Raw genomic sequence first — 20,518 nt, 5'->3', positions numbered from 1 at the left:
GCTCGGAGTAAATCTTCGACAGGGCGTACCGGGCACAGAGTCTCATCGGACTATCACCTGCCCATCGAAGACTAGCCGTCAATTTCTTGGTCATCCGTGGCTATCCTTTCTGGGATTACCTCTAGCCTCTTCAATCACCTCAAGTTAATGTAATACTCCACAACAAAACATGCATTCTGAACAAATAATTCCAGAATACATCCCTTTTCATGCCCCCAAGGCATTCACCTGAGCCAAAAATTGTAAACATGTATTCTACTCCAGTATTTTGTTTTTTTGTACCGTGTAAGTATGTAAATCTCCTTATGTTACGTACTTGGTTCTATCGTAAAGCGCTCAGACACCTTTGGGTAAAGTCCGTGCTATATACAATTGCATTAAATAAATACATGACAATCAATTACACCATTCTAACGCCAAGTAGCTTAAATTAGCTTCTCGTTGATGCAAAGGACAAATTTCAAACACAATGCCTAGTCTGACTGGAACTAAGAGTACATTACGCTGTTAAATAAAGAGGCAGGATGGGAAAGCGATGTCCTTCTGGCATTGTGAACTAATTCCAGCAATGTATGCACAAAAACTAGGTCATAATTCACACAAATTGCATACTGGAGAGTGTGCCTGCAGTGAGGCTGCGATAGTGCCTCAAAGTACACTAGTTCTGCCACCATCATAGGATTGAAAAAACTGGGGCCACATCCATCACCCCCAAAACCCCTCGCGCATCCCACCCATGATCTGCGTTGTGAGAAAATGCCACATCCGTAGGGTCTAAGAAAAGTGGAAGAGTAACTGAAAAAGACGAGCTGGGGCACTGGTTCAGATGGGTGGGTAGACCGGGTAGCCTCTATACGTTCTAAAATGTGATGGCAGGGTATCCACGGTATACTGACACGATCCATCACTTACTGTGGAGGCCATGAGACCGGTAAACCCAGAATCACGAAGCAGGGAAAAGCAGCTACGGTCACTGGTCCAGCAAGCGGCGGGCTCCAAAGACCATTTCGCACTAGAAAAAGGAAAGACAGACTTAGACGCAGGAGGAAAAAATGGCTACATTGAATAGAAGTACGAGCGAACGGAGACACAATTTGTTTATGGGAAAGACATAACTTTGAAAGTAAGTTAGCGAATTAGTAATAATACAAATACAGGTCGAACCATTTACAAGTACAATCAACTGTAATTTCTACGAAAAAAAGTAAGTAATTAGATAATTTATTGTAAACTATGCAACGTAAAGTTATTAATAAAATGTGCTGTTACAACGAAAGCTAGTCTCAACTCAGTACATTATTTAAAGAGTTTAAGTTAATATCAATAAACATAGAAAAATTCAAGATGGCCGTTATACAGAACATCAGCCGAGTTGGAACCTTAAGTTGATAGTATCCGGGTTGGGTTTCTGTAGTAGTGCGCCTGCGCACTCTAATATGACGTCTATCTGCACGTGAACGAATTAAATCGTACGGTTTTGTATCCGCCTGATATCTGACGCAGGCAGGCTGGGAATTACAATATTAGCGCCATTAACTTAATGTCAGTATCTTCAGTCTCTGATGCAAGCACAGGGAAAACTCTACAGACGTTTGCTTTGATTGGTAAGAGCGAGCCCTCAGAGTTTCTAACAAACAATAATAACAAATTCAGTTAAGGAATGTCTAAGCACAATTCTGGAAACCTGGTGAGAACAAGCAGTTGCAATAGGTCTCGCATTAGGAAAATTTGAGCTATTGGTATTGTAAATTACAATTTTTTTTTTAATGTGTTGGTTTTGTAAATAGCGAAATTAATAGCTTTGTCATTTACAATGCCAATACTGTTCATTTTTGCAAATGTGACACCTATAGCATTTGTAATGCAACATGTTTTGTATTTACGTGACTTGGATGTATTGATATTACAAATAACAATGGCTGATTTTTTTAAATAATTAATACTTAAATAAAATGTATTGTAATTTATAATGGCAATAGCTTAAACTTTTGTAAATAACTTTTGTGAAGATTATGTTCAGTGTATTTTATTGTGACGAAAATCCAAGAACAGAAGTGAAATATTAACATCTTTTTATGACATTTGTAATAAAGCTTGAAACATTGAGAGAACATATTTGAACCAGTTGTTGTTGAATGGTTGCACAGATTGATGCTGTGGTGGCGCGGAGTGATGTTGTGGTGGCGACGAGTGATGCTGAGGCGTTCAGTGATGATGTGGTAGCCCATAGTGATGTTGTGGTGCCCCTGAGTGATGCTGTGGTGGTGGTGCTGAGTGATAGATATAGTGAGTGCGATAGATAGTGTGAGGGCGGATGTGGCGGTGGGTGTGGTGGTGGTGGACGTGGGGGTTGTGGACATGGTGAAGGACGTGGTGGTGGAGGAGGTGGTGGTGATGGACATGGTGGTGGAGGTGGACATGGTGGTGGGTGTGATGGTGGTGGACATGGTGGTGGTGGACATGGTAGTTGTGGACATGGTGATGGACGTAGTGATGGTGGTGGTGGTGGACATGATGATGGTGGATGTGATGGTGGTGGATGTGGTGGTGGACGTGGTGGTGGTGGATGTGGTGGTGGTGGACGTGGTGGTGGACGTAGTGGTGGACATAGTGGTGGATGTGGTGGTGGATATGGTGGTGGTGGATGTGGTGGTGGTGGATGTGGTGGTGACGTGGTGTTGGTGGACGTAGTGGTGGATGTGGTGGTGGTGGACATGGTGGTGGTGGACGACGTGGTGGTGGTTGGTGTGGGAGGGTTAAAATCTGAAGCACTCCAGAGGCGATGAGAATCGCTTTTACAGAAAAGCAATGAGACAGGCATAATCTTTCAAAGATATCCGTAGTTTATTTGTGGATTTATTTTTCCTTATTACTTCATATGAAACGTAAATGTTCAATCCTTGTAAATACAGTCCGATTAAATCATAGGACAGTTCATCACATGTGTTGATGCTAATTACACTTTGAAACGAGCAAAAGGGGGGATTTTCTGGGAAGTAAAACAACTGAAATACGTGTCTGAATCCAAGAAGACAGATTGCGAGCAAGACAAAAACATTCAACTAGCAAAATGCTACGTCTGGGGTGAAGGAAACAAAACTACAGCAGTAAAAGACTCTAGGAGAAGGTGCTGAGTAGGGCGCCCCGTTTTGCGCGAAGCGTGTGGGTGAAAATACTGAATCTAAAAATACCCGAGTGAATTCACGTGTTCCGAGGCATTTATGTGCGGAAAACAGGAGAAAAAGAAATGTGCTTAGGACACACAAATGTAAGGGTTAAGAACTTGAATGGATCTGTGACACTAATCAGTGAGTGAGCTCAAAACAAAGAGAAGGAATCTTGCTGAAAAAAGCAAATGTGTCTTTAGATGTGTGACACGGACAAAAAAAAGTGACCTATGGACGTGGAAACAAGCATTATTAAAATGTAGCCTAGCCTAACAAGAAACAGCGCGGCAATCGGTGCAAGTGATGCCGCACAGTAAACCTGCTGGTTACCGAGTTAAATACTGGTGACCGAAAGTGATCGGTGAAAACACAGTGCTCTGAGCAAGTGAATATGTAAGAGTTAGCGCGGTTAAAAAGTTCAGAGAAATATGGCCGTCGGGCATACCTTAGTGCTTGAAGCTCACATTGCCGAAGCCAACCATGTCGGTGTTTAGTAAACGCCGTTGGGAGTGAAGTTAGCGGTGTGGTGACTTCAAGAAGTACTCCAAGACCCGGAATGCAGCCCCGGGGTCACAAGAAGTAGAAAACAGACAACGCGCTGCCGCAGCGTCTAAGAAGAAAGTGAGAGATGTGGGGAAACGTTAAGAGCATAAACGCGGCCGTGAAATGGGAGCCGCGAGCGTGGAAAAAAAATTTGACACAAAAGAATGCATGTGCCACGAGCGCTGTGAGGGAGCTAGGCAAGCATGCCAGCATTCACGAGCAGATGGTCCTATTTACCTATGGACGTGCAAACAAGCATTAGTAAAATGTAACCTAGCCTAACAAGAAACAGCGCGGCAATCAGTGCAAGTGATGCCACACATTAAACCTGCTGGTTAATGAGTTAAATACGGGTGAACGAAAGTGATCGGGGAAAACACAGTGCTCTGAACAAGTGAATATGTAAGAGTTAGCGCGGTTAACAAGTTTTGAAAAGGGCCTTCCACCACGCAGCTGCATTTTTAGTATTGTTGGAACCGTTTGAGCTAGAAACAAAAAATATTGTTGTTAAAATATGCAGACGATGTTGTAAATGCGGAAAATCTATAATTATGCGAAAATCACGCGACCGCACAATGGTATAATTTCCGTAGCCTTGCTTTTAGCCTACATGTATCATTCGGGCAAGCTCAACGGACTTAGGGACACATACTTCCCCAGAAAGATACTACGACTCGTGCTAGAAACAAAAACTTAACAGAAATATTGAAAGAATACTCAGTATATTATACTACAGTATACTAATTATAATGGTATACCACATGAACAGGAGAACAGTAATGGAATTAGTAATACGAATAATGACCATAATAAAACAGTACGCAGCACAGCTCTGCGATGCACACTAATGGCGGCACGGCGCTGTAAACATCTCAACATAGAACTCAATTGTAACTTTGAAAGTCACTCGCATCACGGTGACAGTGACAACAGGAATAACGCTGACACTCACAATAATCACATTAATAGGTATCATACAGTGTGTAGTGATGCGGTGCTTATATTCAATAACCAGTTTAGGCCGAGCCGTGGTGATATGTTATGTGCAAGGGAGTTATTGGGAGGGGGAGGGGGGGCGGGAGTGTGTGCAGGAGGAAAGGGACAACCTGAGAGGAGAGAGGCAAGATAACGGACAGAGCCCGACTGTTGTGCTCAATAATAACACGGAACTTGATAAACGGGTTGGTGGGAAAGGAGGAAAAGTAGAAGGTTGGAAGGGAAAGGAAAATGCAGCGGGGAGGTGAAAAAAGTAACCAAAGGGAAAGAAGCGAGGAGAGCGAGAGAGTACATATAGAAGGGAAGGAAAACCTTGAAGACTTTGGATAAAAGGTGAACAACAGAGAAGGAAGGAGGTGAGGAAATGCACTGGGAGTGAAGGAAACAGTGGGAGGAAGGAAGGAAACGGCGAAAGACGGAGTCAAGCTAGGGAGGTGAGAAAAGAGAACGAGGTGAAAAGACGAGTGAGAGAATAATCTAGAAATAAGGAAACAACCCAAGACAGAGAGAAGGAAGGGGGTTGAGTAGAGTGGGGAAAAGGGCAAGAAGGGCTGGGGTGAAAGGCCAACGCGAGAGAGGGGCGGGAGGTAAGAGATGAGTGAAGAGAGAAAGTAGGGCTCGCAGAACAGAGGGTGGTAGAAGGAAGTTTCCAGAGGAAAAGATATTAGAAATGGCAGGAGGTGAGAGAAAAGAGACCTTGGTACAAGGAGGGAATATGGGAAAGAGGCGCTCAGTGGAAGTCGGGGAAATTAGGGTAGATTGGGGTAGATACAACTATGGAAAGACGGAAAAGGATGAGGGAAATGGGGGGCAAGGAATGAGCATGTGAATGAAAGAAGAGTGTGTAAAGAGTTAGCAGGTTGAAGGAGTAGAGATGGGAAGAAAGAGTGATGGAAGTAAATCAGGAAATGAAGGAACCAGTTATGGATTTAATATCACAATTGGATGTATGAATTGAAGCCTATAGTGCTGGTGGGGGGGTGGGGTGTAGCGCCTTGATGCCTGGAAAGGGCTTGAACTATTAAAAAGTGAAGAGACAGCTTGTGAAAGGCAAGGGCGTCCGAGAGGTAGAATGCGAGAGCGCCATGGCACGAACTTCAGGATGTTAGGGAAACAAGCTCTCGGCATTGCTGGGTGGGCGGGGGAGCAGCAGCCTGTGGTGTGAGAGACAAATGTTGGTGTGCGAGGATTCCTTTCAAGTCGTGTGGGGGAGCAGGGGAGCCAGCAAGTGGGTGGGAATAACTCTTGGCATTGCTGGGTGGGGGGGAGCAGCAGCCTGTGGTGTGAGAGACAAATGTTGGAGTGCGAGGCTTCCTTTCAAGTTGGGTGGGGGAGCAGGGGAGCCAGCAAGTGGGAGGGAATGACTGAGGCCAAGCGCGCGCTGGTGAAGCGTCACGCTTCAATACTTAACATGCATTGTGAGAAATCCGCTTGTTTAAGAGAGTTTGGTCACATGTAATAGGTTCAGAGCATTAAATTGCTCGACCTAAAAACGGTGGAGCAGGAGTAAGACTAGCAGGGGTGAGAGAGTTTTGTGAAGTAAAACATTGGAAATGCAAGCCCTCTAATTAACAGAAACAATACAGCTTTTTACACATATACATGCTATTTGTAAACACCTGTGAAGTACTTACTTGTGGCTCCAAGAAGACTGACGTCAAGCCACGCAGCTACTTTGAAGTTATTGGTTTCTTTGTGCCCGTGAAGCACACGATTTTAAGAATACCTGCAAAGTACTTTGGTGCGGCCTTAACACCAAGCCAAGCTGGCACAGCTTTCCTAGCCCCTATCACAGTTACGTTGGAAGATAAAACCTGAACTACATTAATGTCCCTAAGCAGCAGGGAGTCACAGCTACACAGGGAAAAACAGGTACAGCCTCATAATAATAATGATGAAATATAAAATGTGTGCTTACAGTGTGCGCTACAGTACAGTGTGCAGCAGAGAAGTGTGCCACACTGAGGAGAGCGTTCGCTGCTATTGCTCTACCAAGGCTTGTGTGCACTGACATTAACATTTGGGCAAAATACATGGCGTTGCTTTGGGCCTGATAATGGTGTTGCTTTGGGCCTGGTAATGGCAGTGCTTTGGGCCTAATATTTATAGGCCATTGCGGTTGCCAGGTTTGTCCGTCGTATTGGGCTTCCTGAAAAAAAGCGAGGAATGCTGGCTCTGCTGGTATCATTGGAAGAGAGCAGCCTCGGCAGGGTCACCAAAGGAGTAAATGAAGGACCATTTACAGCTCCGGGTTGGGAAGGGAAGACTTACCTTGCTGCGCCGGTAAAATATATGGAGCCCACTTAATTACTTTTTGATTCCAGTGGGCTGGTTTTTACTTATCGACCTGGACAAGATGAAAGGCTATGCTGGCGCCTTCGGTATTGAATCATGTGACGCTAAGATGCACTAGCATTCTAGCAGCATGTACAGTAACTCTAAAGTATCCTAGCATATAAAATACGGCTGGATGAAGTGTTCGCATCTAACATGGGGCAGCTTCAGATATCTGCACCAATAGCTATTTTATGGGGAAAGATGGGCATTTTACAGCATATGCTAATAAATAAAAACAAACAACAAATAAAAGTGTTCAAACCCAAAATAATAGACAATAAAAATATGTGCATTTAAGAGCCCAGGAGTGAGTGACTTCCAAGGGCATTCTTCACACCGCTACCACACAAGAGGGTGGGTGCATTTAAAGGGGAGCTGCATGTTTTGGGACAACTCAAGCACAACCGAGCTAAGGAAGCACAGAGCTATTTGTCGTGCAGCAGTCTCTGCATAACCTTGATCCAAAGCAAAGGGTATTTAGTCACTGTTTTCTGCCGGCTTGCGGCACTGATGTGAGAGTAAATTCACACAATGTTTATCCTTTAAAAGACTGTGAAGTACTTAGCTGCGGCTCCAGAAAGACGGACACAAAGCCACGGAGCTCCTTTGAGGTGATTTGTTTTTGTGTGCATATAAAGCATACAATATCAAGAGCACCTGGGTGCAGCTTTAATACCAAGCAGCAAGTTTAAATGTAATCTCTTAAAAGACGACCAGCACACACTAAACAGCTCTAATTAAAAAAAAGTGTGTTTTTGGCCTAGAATGCAAGTGATCTGCAGGTGATGTAACTTTTTGCATTTCATGAACATCACCCGCTTAGCAAAATACAAAAAGAGCATAGCATAAAAATAAAATGTAATTCAAAATAATAATACCAAGCGGACCAAAACTAGGCAACATCTGGAAATATATATAAATGATAACCCGATATTCACACAGTTGGTAGGGGGAAAACCTTTTACAGTCTTTACGCATTGCACTGAACATCAAAACTGATTGCTTTTGCTGGCGAGAAAGTGTTGCTTACAGTTGTTAAATATAAGTTATAATTACAATAAAATAAAGAAAAAGACACATATAGCAATCTCACATTTTAGCAGCTATATGCAGACAATTTTGAACAAAAGCGCCTCCTGAGTTGGGCTTATCTCGAGGAAGCGCATTCCTCAAAGGTTCCGTGAAAACTAGCTGAAACGCGAGAATAAGCCCCGAGTGACAACAGGATGTTTATGGGCTGTTACCAGAGCTTTTATACACATTAAACCAGGAAAAATTAGAAGTTGATCCCAAAGACTATTTAAACCTATGCACAAAACAAAAAAAATATAAAACACACACTGATTTGCAGCAAGCAAAATAACCTACAAAGTTACATGCAGATTTAATGGTTAAAAAGAAACAACGCGATTAAGATGGCACATCCTTTTTAGCCCCAGTCACAAAGTAATGTTGGAGAATAAAACGTGAATTAGCTGAAAGTTCCCCGCAGACAATCACAGCTACACGGGGAAATAGAGGATATATAAAATATGTGCATGGAGCGCACGTTCTACCTAGGTGCTCTAGGCACTTTAGTGCGTTGAGGAAAGATACAAGGTCCGTAAAAAAAGCTACGAAGGTTCTGGTGTTATTGTAAGGTGGATGAGAGTTATACTTCCCTTACTGCAGCGGCTCTAGTGGAGAGTCTCAGTGGCACCATTAAAGTATAGTGTAGTCCTGGCAGCCGTCTCTTCGGTAGCGTAATGGCGTCTATTTTAGGAGAACATGGGAATCTTCAGGTCACGCACTTTCAGTAAAACGCAGTCGGTTTTCGAGCTGCTCTGGGCCCGTGGCGGGGTGAGATGCGCCTGGGGCCTACTCGAGGACGGACCTTGCCCTGGCGCTGAAGGAATGCAGCCAGCCTTAAGAGGCACTTCGCAGTGAGATTTTTTTCCATTTCTCGCAGAGAACAGGCTGGTCTGGGCAAAGTCTGCAAATAAAGCGCCCTCTCGCATCCCTGTGAATTTCACCTTCCCTGTGTGAGTGGGCTGGGCGCCAAGAGGCGCTCCCCGCTGTCCTCTTTATGCCTTTACTTCCCGAGGCAGGAGACAGCTGCAGGGCTTTCTGTTCCCGCTGTTCAGGTCTACCTTAGTCCCGGCCTTGAGTGATTTGCCGACCTCAGTAGAGGAGAGCAGCGCGCCCCCAGGAGGTGAGTGTGTGCGCGTGCCCGTGTGCTAGTCCCAGTGAAAAGGTCCGTCAGTGAATGCCGTGACGTCACTACCGTTCTCAAAGCCCACTCTCTGACAGTGTGGAGTTCTGTCTGATGTCAGTGGGCGTCGGCTGATGAGGATGTATTGATTGGGTGAAGAGGACAGACTGTGATTATAAATTCAACAGGAGGAACAAGCCGTGAGCGTGCACTCTCCCGAACTTCCGGTGTCGGGATGTGCACGCTCACGGCTGTCGTGGGGCGGGACTTCCGTCTTATGCGCCCACGGAGTGGATGGCCGGCCCAGAGGAGCGGTGGCAGCAGAAGTCAGGATAGGCGCCGAGGCTGCTGATGCGGTAAGGTAAGTGGGGCTTAGTCGTGGGGGTGTGTGTCTGTGTCTGTGTGTGTGTGTGTGCATGTGTGCGTGCGTGTGCGTGCGTGCGTGCTTCCGTGAGTGTAGCTGTGTGTGCGCGCGTGAATGAGAGAGGCTGACGCTGTGATTGTGGAATGTAGAGCAAAAGATGTGCACGGCTGGGGGGGGCTGGCATGCGCGTCCACGAGGTGCAATCGACGCTCGTGCCCCGGTCTGTGGTCCCTTCAGCGCTAACTAGGCAGAAATAGGTCTTTCGCTGACGCGAGACCTAAAAAAGGATACCATCTCCCGCCCACTGAAACACAATAATGTCTCGGCATGCCCACTTACATGGGTAAAATGTAGATTTTTTTTTTCTTGTCTCGGTTAAAGCTCAGAATTAAGAACAAGCATTTGCAATGCAATATGTCTCGCATTAGGAAGGTTTGAGCTATTGGTATTGTAAATGACAAATATTTTATTTATGTGTTGGTTTTGAAAATAGTGAAATTAATAACTTTGTCATTTACAATGCCAATAGTTATAACTTTTGCAAATGTGACACCTATAGCATTTGTAATGCAATATGTGTTGTATTTATGTGACTTAGATGTATTGATATTGCAAATAACAATGGCTTTTAATTTTTTTTTTAATAATTAATACTTAAATAAAAGTTATTGTAATTTATAATGGCAATAGCTTAAACTTTTGTAAAAAAACTTTTGTGAAGATTATGTTCAGTGTATTTTATTGTGACGAAAATCCAAGAACAGAAGTGAAATATTAACATCTTTTTGTGACATTTGTAATACAGCTTGATGTCTGACCTGGGGTGGTGTGGAGTGCAAATAAACGATGGATTTAGGCCCAGATCTCTGTACTGGGGTGAATGTATGACATTGTTCCGCATTCTGTCCATCAATTGTTGTTTTTGCATTTGTCACCCCGAGTGGGATGGGTATGCTCAGACGTGAGTCCCATGCTCTCCACACCACTGGAGTCAAGCTATCCAGGCTGATGACGGCTGATAGCCAGAAACCGGTCCTTGGATGCTTGATTCCGGTCCAGGAAAGACATGGCTTGGTAATTCGGGCTGGACTGTTCCCATGAGGCACTGGGTCAAGGCTGATTTGCATATGGCCATGTCTGACCTGGGGTGGTGTGGAGTGCAAAAAAACGATGGATTTAGGCCCAGATCTCTGTACTGGGGTGAATGTATGACATTGTTCTGCATTCTGTCCATCAATTGTTGTTTTTGCATTTGTCACCCCGAGTGGGATGGGTATGCTCAGACGTGAGTCCCATGCTCTCCACACCACTGGAGTCAAGCTATCCAGGCTGATGACGGCTGATAGCCAGAAACCGGTCCTTGGATGCTTGATTCCGGTCCAGGAAAGACATGGCTTGGCAGTTCGGGCTGAACTGTTCCCATGAGGCACAGGGTCAAGGCTGATTTGCATATGGCCATGTCTGACCTGGGGTGGTCTGGAGTGCAAAAAAACGATGGATTTAGCCCCAGATCTCTGTACTGGGGTGAATGTATGACATTGTTATGCATTCTGTCCATCAATTGTTGTTTTTGCAGAATTAAGAACAAGCATTTGCAATGCAATATGTCTCGCATTAGGAATGTTTGAGCTATTGGTATTGTAAATGACAAATATTTTATTTATGTGTTGGTTTTGAAAATAGTGAAATTAATAGCTTTGTCATTTACAATGCCAATAGTTATAACTTTTGCAAATGTGACACCTATAACATTTGTAATGCAATATGTGTTGTATTTACGTGACTTAGATGTATTGATATTACAAATAACAATGGCTTTTAATTTTTTTAAATAATTAATGCTTAAATAAAAGTTCTTGTAATTTATAATGGCAATAGCTTAAACTTTTGTAAAAAACTTTTGTGAAGATTATGTTCAGTGTATTTTATTGTGACGAAAATCCAAGAACAGAAGTGAAATATTAACATCTTTTTGTGACATTTGTAATAAAGCTTGAAACATTGAGAGCACATATTTGAACCAGTTGTTGTTGAATGGTTGCACAGATTGATGCTGTGGTGGCGCTGAGTGATGTTGTGGTGGCGACGAGTGATGCTGTGGTAGCGCATAGTGATGTTGTGGTGCCCCTGAGTGATGCTGTGGTGGTGCTGAGTGATGCTGTGGTGATGCGATAGATGGATAGAGTGAATGCAATAGATAGATATGTTGTATTATGACGGCGATTGAGTTGAGCGTTAGCGAAAGACATCTGAGTTTTAGCCATTATGTTGACATTTAGCGGCATCCATTTTGAATTCACGGCAGCCATTTTGTCTACCACACGCTGCCTCGTGTCGACCATGTGCGTTGTCCTACCTTTCTGCTCATGGCCTTTGAATCTGCCCGGCAACAGTCTAATAATAGCATCTCTGTGTTTCGCCGCTGACCGTTAGGGTCTGCATCTGTTGGTGATTAACCCTAGATTGGAATGTGTTAGCCGAGACCCCAAGACTGTTGACTCCTCCCACTGATCGATTGTGCTTCTCGATATTACCTTGTATGGACATAAAATGTGCTCTTATGCTTTGTACCGCCTTCTCTTGAGCCCCTGTGTGGGTATAAATAAACCATGTGTCCAGTAGCCCTGTGTGCTACTTCTCATAGTACTGAAGGGTACTGTCTGAACTTTAGCACCACCTCATGAGGTGTAATAAATTCTATGTTTTGCAATTCCAGTTTCCATGCCAACTTTTTCCTTTGGGTCTGAGGACTTCGTGCGCAGAAGGGCGAACCCCTTGCACTAGCGGGTCTGGCTGAGGCCTGCACGACAAATTGGCGCCCGGCACGTGGGGCTCATCGGCGACTCGGAGGACGAAGGTTCGGAACCTCGCTGAGGACGCGATCGCTGCCAGAGAAGACCCGTGTATTGGCATCCAAGGTGTCCTTCCCTACTTTCCGATCCGACCATCCAGGTGGCGCCGGTCCTCGACTGAGATCTCTTCTGCTGGTCTGCCGTGCAGTGACCGTTTGGTCGATTTTAGAACTTGGCAGTTTGAACCTGGAGAACCTATGATTGGTAAGAGCCGTTTTGCGGCGCCTGTTGTAGGTTTTGGCATTTGGAAGCTCTTGTATTGGTAAGGTAGTCTTAGGAACGCTTACCCGAGCAGATTTGTATTTGGGATAGACTTGTCTACTTTGGATTTTGTTTGAGATGATTGTTTGAATTTTGCCTATATATGTGTTGCAACTCATATAGGCAGGCGATGCATGGAGTTTTTCTCAGCTTTTGATATGTATAGCGCAACGTACTAAGAAAGTACCGTAAGCGCTGTTTCCCTATAGTAGTGTATATCTTGCACTATTTTTGAGCACGCCTGTTTGCCGCGCATTTCGAAAGATGTGCTGCTTGTTTGGTGGTACCAGTTTACGACTTGAGGAATCACAGCCGGCTCCCCCCGAGGGGACTCCTAATCGAGACATGTATGTGAAGTTTGGTCTTTCTGCCATAATGTACAGCACGTTGTGGCATAAATATACCAAGAAGGATCCTGAGTTACGATGGCCAGTGCATGGGTCGTTTGATGCGCGAAAGGTTTATTATGTGGAGCGATGTTTGTTTGAGCGAAAGTCTAGGCGTGATATGTTTGAGAGTCTGCGAATGTGGGAGAAAGAAGTACGACAGCAGGAGAAACGTGAGCAAGCGTTGATTGAAAAAGAACAGCGAAAGACTGTGTATGAGAAAGCGCTGGAGTTGAGGAAGAAAGAAACGAAAGAAATACAGGAGCGAGAGGAGAAAGAACGTAGGGTACAGATATCTGGCCAATATCCTGTCCGTCAGCCTCTCTATCCTGTCCTTAATAAACCACAAGATGATTTTTTGTTATTAGATTGACCTCCACCTCCGTATATCGCTCCGTCTGCTCCGTCCGGGGATGGCGAGGATTCCGACTCGGGACAACAGAAAGCGCGGGACACTCGATCCATGTTGACTACGGAACGCGCAGCTGAAATCAGACAAGCTGCTCGTAAAGCATTACGTGGCACAAATTCCGCTTCCGATCTTTTAGCTGTTATACAAGATTGTCTTCAACGAAAAACAAGGGAAACCCTACTCACAAAGGAACCAGGGCCAACAATTATATCAAAAACAATGGTTCCAGTGGTGTAATCAAAATGATATGAATTAATTCTATAGCTCAATGGCAATGAAGATTAATACTGAGGATTGACAAGGATGGCAAAAAGAAATGTACGTACAATTGTGTATATTTCTCTTGTTTTTTTACTTCATAGTATGAATTTTGTTGAAATATGTCATACAGTACATTACATACATAAACAAAAACATAGACAGTACATAGAAGTGCAGTGTGTCCCAAGTGTATCAATAAAACCAAACTAACAATATACAAAACATAAATTCTCTTAAGGCACAGTGGTTTCTAAATGGATATATGAAAAAGGAAAAAGACCAAAGAAAGATAATATGATTGTTAAAAGTGCTTCTACACAATCGTAGACACTTTATTTAAGGTTCTATTCCTTGTGGCGTCGACGGCGTTTCAACCCTTAAAGATGTGGGTCTCATCAGGACAGGACAATGAAGGACATCTGAATTTTATCATGTGTGCACCCATGCACGGTGAAAAAATGGAAAGGATTTACTCACTAACAAGTGACCCAGCCGGGCACACTTGTAGTGGTCAAAGAATTTCAATAAGCAATGTGTGATCGAGGGCACTAGTAATATATCGCGTCTCACAGCTCTCTCCTTCCGTGACGGAAGGAGAGAGCTGTGAGACGCGATCGGGCTCCAAAGCAGCGAGGCATGTTAAGGTCGTGTTAAGCGAGCTGTTTTACCACATACAATCCTGTAATATCAAATGAAAGGACACCACACAAGTATATATTATAAAAATATATGTATTTATTATTAAAAACAATCCCCAGTATTCTTTATGAATAAAGGGGCACAAGCGTTAAATCAAAAGCACAGTATAACATACAAAGTAGCACAAATATGGATGAGGGCGAGGGGCCACTCAGACTAATTACTAAACAAGTGGTATAAGAGATACCAATCGAACAGTGGTTAGGCCTAGGGCCTAGGGAATCGCTGGGAGCAGTCGGGACAAGCAATGCTGAAGTCGGGAAAAGCCCGCAGGATTCGGGTGCAGTGCAGAAAGTGCACGCATGCACCAATGTTAACCAATGGTGCGTAAAAGTTACAAAGTTAGAGTTAAAGGACACTTCCGCTGAACCTAGAGAAACAAAACTTAAGACACAGACCCTAGAGGTGTGTACCAGTGTGGGAACACCGGCGTTGCAATGTTACCTCACCCACAGGAAGCGGGTGCACAGGGTCGAAGTTGAGTCGGGTTTCGTCACGCAGGCTCTTGGTGCTTTGAGCTGAAAGGGCTGCAGGCGGGGTGAAAGAGAAGTGTCCGGTGGAGTCCAAGGGTGGACTCAAGTCGAAAAGTACCTGAAAGCAGAGGGGACAGAGTCTGGGTCACTCAGCAGTGACCAGGGTGGAACCAGGACGGAACCAGGCAATGTCAGGCGCAATCAGGTGGTCGTCGAGGAGCTTCTCTCCGCTGTCACGTGGGCTCTGGGGCTTCTACGACGTCCAGGAGCGGGTCACGATCTGTCCCACGCAGGCTCTCGCCGTCGGCGCTGTCGGCTTCAAGATTGGAGCAAACAACACTTGGCAAAAGCAATCCACGCGGAACCGGGAGATTGCTTCTCACTCGAACCAGGAGGGTCAGAGTGGGGGCTCCTTTTCAGGGGAGCTGGTGCAAATCTGGGGCCACCAGAATCGCAGGTCGAATTTCAAGTTTCGTCGGCACAGGGGCCACAAGCCGGCTGGCAAGTGACCGGGCCAACGCGTTGAACCAAAAGAAGCAGAAGGGCCCCACGCAGCACTCGTCGAGTGTGGAGGGCTGAACTTCGGTGCAAGAGTGGCTCAGGGTTGGGGCTTCTCAAACCCAGGTGTACAGCTTCGAGGGTCACTCGTGGGCTGCACGGTCAGCGTCTCGTGGTCTTTCCAAGATGGCGTGCCCCACGCTTCCGGTCGCCTCCACGGGTCTCAGCTCTGCAGGGACTGTGGATCGGGCTGTTAGAAGGCAGGCAAGCTTGATCTCGTCCATCTCTGTCGTTCGAGTTCCGGCGGGAACTGCGACAAAGCAGACGTCGATGGCTGGATGGTGCCTGTTTGCACAGGGTGGTCACTCCTTGACCACAAGGGAGATTCTTCGGGCTTCTACGTCGAGTAGGATGTCGAAGGGTCCAGAGTTTCGTTTCTTATGTTTCATCAGGATAATCTGAAGTGCATTGGCACTGCTCCCACTCTTATTCGAATCTGGGGGGCTGGATTACCTGCTAGGTCCCCCCCTATGGGTGGGACCCAGGAAGTGGGTGGATACACCCCCTTCCTTTGATCCAGGCCGCCCTGGCACGAGGGCTGGAGTGCCCCAGAACCGGTTTGGCCGGATTATGCAAAGGGCAGCCTTGTGCTCCCCAGGCAGTGTCTGGTTTCTTTCAAACCTCCCTGCTACAATCCACTATCTCCTGTCTGGGGGGGTGTAACACCTCCATGCGACAGGAAACCCTTTGTCCAGGCCCCATTTGGCTGAGTTTCGGTCAGCTTCAGGGGGTCAGACTCGTGTCTGTGGCAGAGGCATCCATTTTGTGGATCCAAGGTCCTTTTAGAAATTAACCGCATTTAAGTAAAGTAACATGTCTTACCCCTCTAGAGGGGTGGAATGCTATCCCCGTTGCCAGAACTGGCGAGGGGATAGTATTCCAAATCGTATGACACCTTACACGACATGTTTTGATAAAGCCAAACCAAAGTTGCTATATAACCGCGAGGATTATAATGCACTTAAGAGTATATGGTATGGCATTATCCTGAAACAGCTTAGGGAGTTGTTCCCGACAGCTGCAGACAGGCTCAGCTCATTGCAGAGCTCCATCTCACATTAAACCACGCACTCTGCCTCCAGGATTGATGAGGCCTTCCATAGGAGTGGCTCACAGGTTAATATGTGTCCAGATATAGGTTTAGATATAGGTATACTATATCTAAGTAAGGGGTGATTACACCACCTTACCCCAGCTGAGTGATCAGCCAGTTGTGTCAATTTAAGAACCAGCCAGGGGTGGCAAAGATATGCTGCAGCCCCTGGTAGGCCTTGGTGGCCCCTATGCCCTGGGCACCTATAGTGCATTATACAGGGGCTGACAAGGAGTCCATTTCCAATTATGGTATGTGCCTATAGCACATGTATCATTAATTTAGTGAGAGAACAGCAGGCTGGGGGTCTGATCAGCAGGCCTACAGCCTCAGTAGTCGAAAACCAGTGAAGCAAAAAGCAAAAATTTGGGGTGACCATAGGATAGCAGACCCCACTCTCCTACACAACCCCCCCCCCCCAAACGCAGGGACATTAAACTAACCTTGACCAGATAAGTCTTCATGTTCTAAGTGGAAGTACCTGGAGAGACCATCTGCATTTCCATGGTCAGTCCCTGGGCGGTGCTCCACTGTAAAGTCCATCCCCTGTAGGGAAATGGACCACCTGAGCAGTTTGGGATTTTCACCCTTCATCTGATTGAGCCACAAGAGGGGCTTATGGTCTGTCTGAACTAGGAAGTGAGTTCCAAACAAGTAGGACCTCAACCTCTTCAGGGCCCAAACCACAGCAAAGGCCTCCCTCTCAATGGCTGACCAACGTTTCTCTCTGGGGGTCAGCCTTCTGCTAATAAAAGCAATGGGCTGGTCTTGACCATCTTGATTAAGTTGTGAAAGCACAGCTCCCACCCCCAACTCAGAAGCATCTGTCTGTACAATGAACTGTTTGGAGTAGTCAGGACTCTTCAGGATAGGTGCAGAGCACATGGCCTTCTTCAGGTCATCAAATGCCTTTTGACAGCTAACTGTCCACTGAACCTTTTTTGGCATCTTCTTGGATGTCAAGTCATTTAATGGAGTCACAATGGACCCATAGTTTTTCACAAACTTTCTGTAATACCCAGTCAGGCCCAAGAAGGCTCTGACTTGTGTCTGGGTAACTGGAGGAGCCCAGTCCTGTATGGTCTGGATTTTGCTCTCCAGTGGTTGAACCTGACCCCCACCTACTAGGTGGCCCAGGTACACAACCTTACTCTGCCCTATCTGGCACTTAGTAGCCTTGATAGTCAGGCCTGCCTTTTGCAGGGCCTCCAAAACCTTCTTCAGGTGGATCAGGTGACCCTCCCAGGTGGAGCTAAAGACAGCAGTATCATCTAGATATGCTGCACAAAAGTCATCCAACCCAGCAAGGACTTGATTCACCAACCTTTGGAAGGTGGCAGGTGCATTCTTCAAACCAAAGGGCATCACCACAAACTGATAATTCCCACTGGGGGTAGAGAATGCTGTCTTGGCTTTTGACTCCTCAGCTAGTCTGATTTGCCAGTAGCCAGCTGTCAAATCAAATGTGCTCAGAAACTTGGCAGAAGCCAATCTGTCAATGAGCTCATCTGCTCTTGGAATGGGATGTGCATCTGTCCTAGTGACAGCATTGAGACCTCTGTAGTCCACACAAAACCTCATTTCTCTCTTTCCATCTTGGGTATGAGGTTTTGGCACAAGGACTACTGGGCTGGCCCATGGGCTCTCTGATGGCTCAATCACTCCAAGCTCCAACATCTTTTGCACCTCAGCCTTGATGCAATCCCTGACATGATCAGGTTGCCTGTAGATCTTATTCTTGACAGGCAGACGGTCACCAGTGTCCACCTCATGGGTGCACCAGTTAGTCTGGCTGGGTGTGAGTGAAAACAAATGCCTGTGGGCCTGCAAAACATGTCTGCAGTCCATCTGTTGCTGGTCAGTGAGGCTGCCTGCCAAGGCTACTCCATCAACTGAACCATCATCAGGGTTCTGAGAAAGCAGGTCTGGGAGAGGGTCACTCTCTTCCTCCTGTTCCCCATCTGTGGCCATGAGCAAGCTCATGTCCTCCCTGTCCACAAATGCTTTCAAACCATTCACATGGAGCACCCTGTGGGGGCTCCTAGGGGTTCCAAAGTCAACCAAGTAGGTGACTTCTCCCTTTTTCTCAATGATAGGGTAGGGTCCAGTCCATTTGTCCTGGAGTGCTGCTCGGGCCACTGGCTCCAACACCCACACCTTCTGCCCTGGCTGAAACTCAACCAGAACAGCCTTTTGGTCATGCCAAGCTTTCTGTAATTCTTGACTGGCCTCCAGGTTTTTGGATGCTCTCTCCATATACTCAGCCATCCTGGAGCGAAGACCAAGTACATAGTCCACTACATCTAGCTTAGGCTTTTTGAGAGGTAACTCCCATCCTTCCTTCACCAAACATAATGGACCCCTCACAGGGTGGCCAAACAAAAGTTCAAAAGGGCTGTAGCCAACCCCCTTCTGTGGGACCTCTCTGTAAGCAAAGAGCAAGCAGGGTAAAAGAATGTCCCATTTCCGCCTAAGCTTCTCTGGTAATCCTTTTATCATTCCCTTGAGGGTCTTGTTGAATCTCTCCACAAGCCCATTGCACTGTGGGTGATAGGGTGTGGTAAACTTGTAGTTCACTCCACACTCCTTCCACATTGCTTTCAAATAGCTAGACATGAAGTTAGTACCTCTGTCTGACAATACCTCCTTTGGAAAGCCCACTCTTGAGAAAACTGCAGTGAGGGCTTTTGCCACCACAGGTGCTGTGGTGGTCCTCAGGGGAATAGCTTCTGGATACCTTGTGGCATGATCCACTACCACCAGTATAAATCTGTTCCCAGATGCTGTTTGAGGATCCATGGGACCCACAATATCTATTCCAACTCTTTCAAAGGGTACCCCCACCTCAGGTAGTGGTATGAGGGGGGCCTTCGTTGTGCCACCTGACTTACCACTGGCTTGGCAAGTGACACAGGAGCGACAAAACTCCTTGACATTTTCTGACATATGAGGCCAGTGAAAGTGTGAAACAAGCCTGTCCCACGTCTTGTTCTGGCCTAAGTGTCCTGCAAGGGGAATATCATGGGCCAAGGTAAGAAGGAAACCCCTAAACTTCAAAGGTATGACCAACCACCTGGTTGTACCAGGCTTGGGGTCTCTAGCCTCTGAATAAAGGAGTCCATCCTCCCGATACACAGTATGGGTACCTTGGGCATCCCCAGCAGCCTCAGCAGCAGCCTGCTGTCTGAGGGGTTCAAGGGAAGGGCAATCTAATTGAGCCTGCCTCAGGTCTGCCCTTGAGGGTCCCCTTGTCCCCAGAAACTCAACCTGGTCAGGTTCAAGCTCCTCAGAGACAGTCTCCTCTTGGACTGCAGAATCAGTTTCCTGTGAAACCTGATCCTCAACCTGGGGCAAGGTGGAAGGCTCAGCCTTTCCTCTCTTGCTCCTTCTCTTGGGTTGTGGTTGGTCTATTGTTCCAAGATCCACCACTGGTTCAGGAAGGCACTTCTTAGCCTGAGTCCTTGTCACTGCAAGGACATGTGCTGAAATCCCTAGCATTTCTGCATGAGTCCTGTACTCCACTTCTGACCAAACTGAGCTTTCAAGATCATTGCCTAACAGACAGTCTACTGGGAGGTCTGCACTCACAACAACTTTCTTTAGGCCATCTACCCCTCCCCAGGAGAAGTTCACAACTGCCACACTATGGGAAGTAGTGGAGTTGCTTGCATTGGTCACTAGGTAACTTTCACCTAGTACAATCTGTCTAGGGTCCACAAAGTCAGGTGTCACCATTGTGACACTGGCACATGTGTCCCTGTAGGCCTGAGCCAGTTTCTCATTGATTAAGGGCGTCTGCCTATATTTGCCCAGGTTACTGGGACTCACTGTAGTGGACAAGGCTAGGTCCACATCATATAGGAGAACTGCCTGAGTAGGGATTCTGACTAGGCCAGATCCTACTTCAGTACCCAGGGTTAACCCT

At 46.1% G+C, this 20,518-nt stretch overlaps 1 protein-coding gene across 1 annotated transcript in view; it reads right to left on the bottom strand.

Annotated features, from left to right (window-relative positions):
* LOC144829548 (NTF2-related export protein 1-like) overlaps nt 1-1,012 on the bottom strand; it is a 43,781-nt gene extending 42,769 nt beyond the window's left edge. Inside the window, exon 1 of the mRNA XM_078688788.1 lies at nt 913-1,012. Within this exon, the coding sequence (XP_078544914.1) occupies nt 913-924 (12 nt within the window). The 5' untranslated portion in view covers nt 925-1,012. The remainder of the gene's footprint in view (nt 1-912) is intronic.
* Between the last annotated feature and the right edge of the window lie 19,506 nt (nt 1,013-20,518).

The sequence above is a fragment of the Lissotriton helveticus genome, chromosome 4_1, assembly GCF_964261635.1.
Source record: "Lissotriton helveticus chromosome 4_1, aLisHel1.1, whole genome shotgun sequence".
NCBI classification, from domain to species: domain Eukaryota; kingdom Metazoa; phylum Chordata; class Amphibia; order Caudata; family Salamandridae; genus Lissotriton; species Lissotriton helveticus.
The sequence above is the reverse complement of the archived record's forward strand: the minus strand, read 5'-3'. Positions and strand labels throughout refer to the sequence as shown.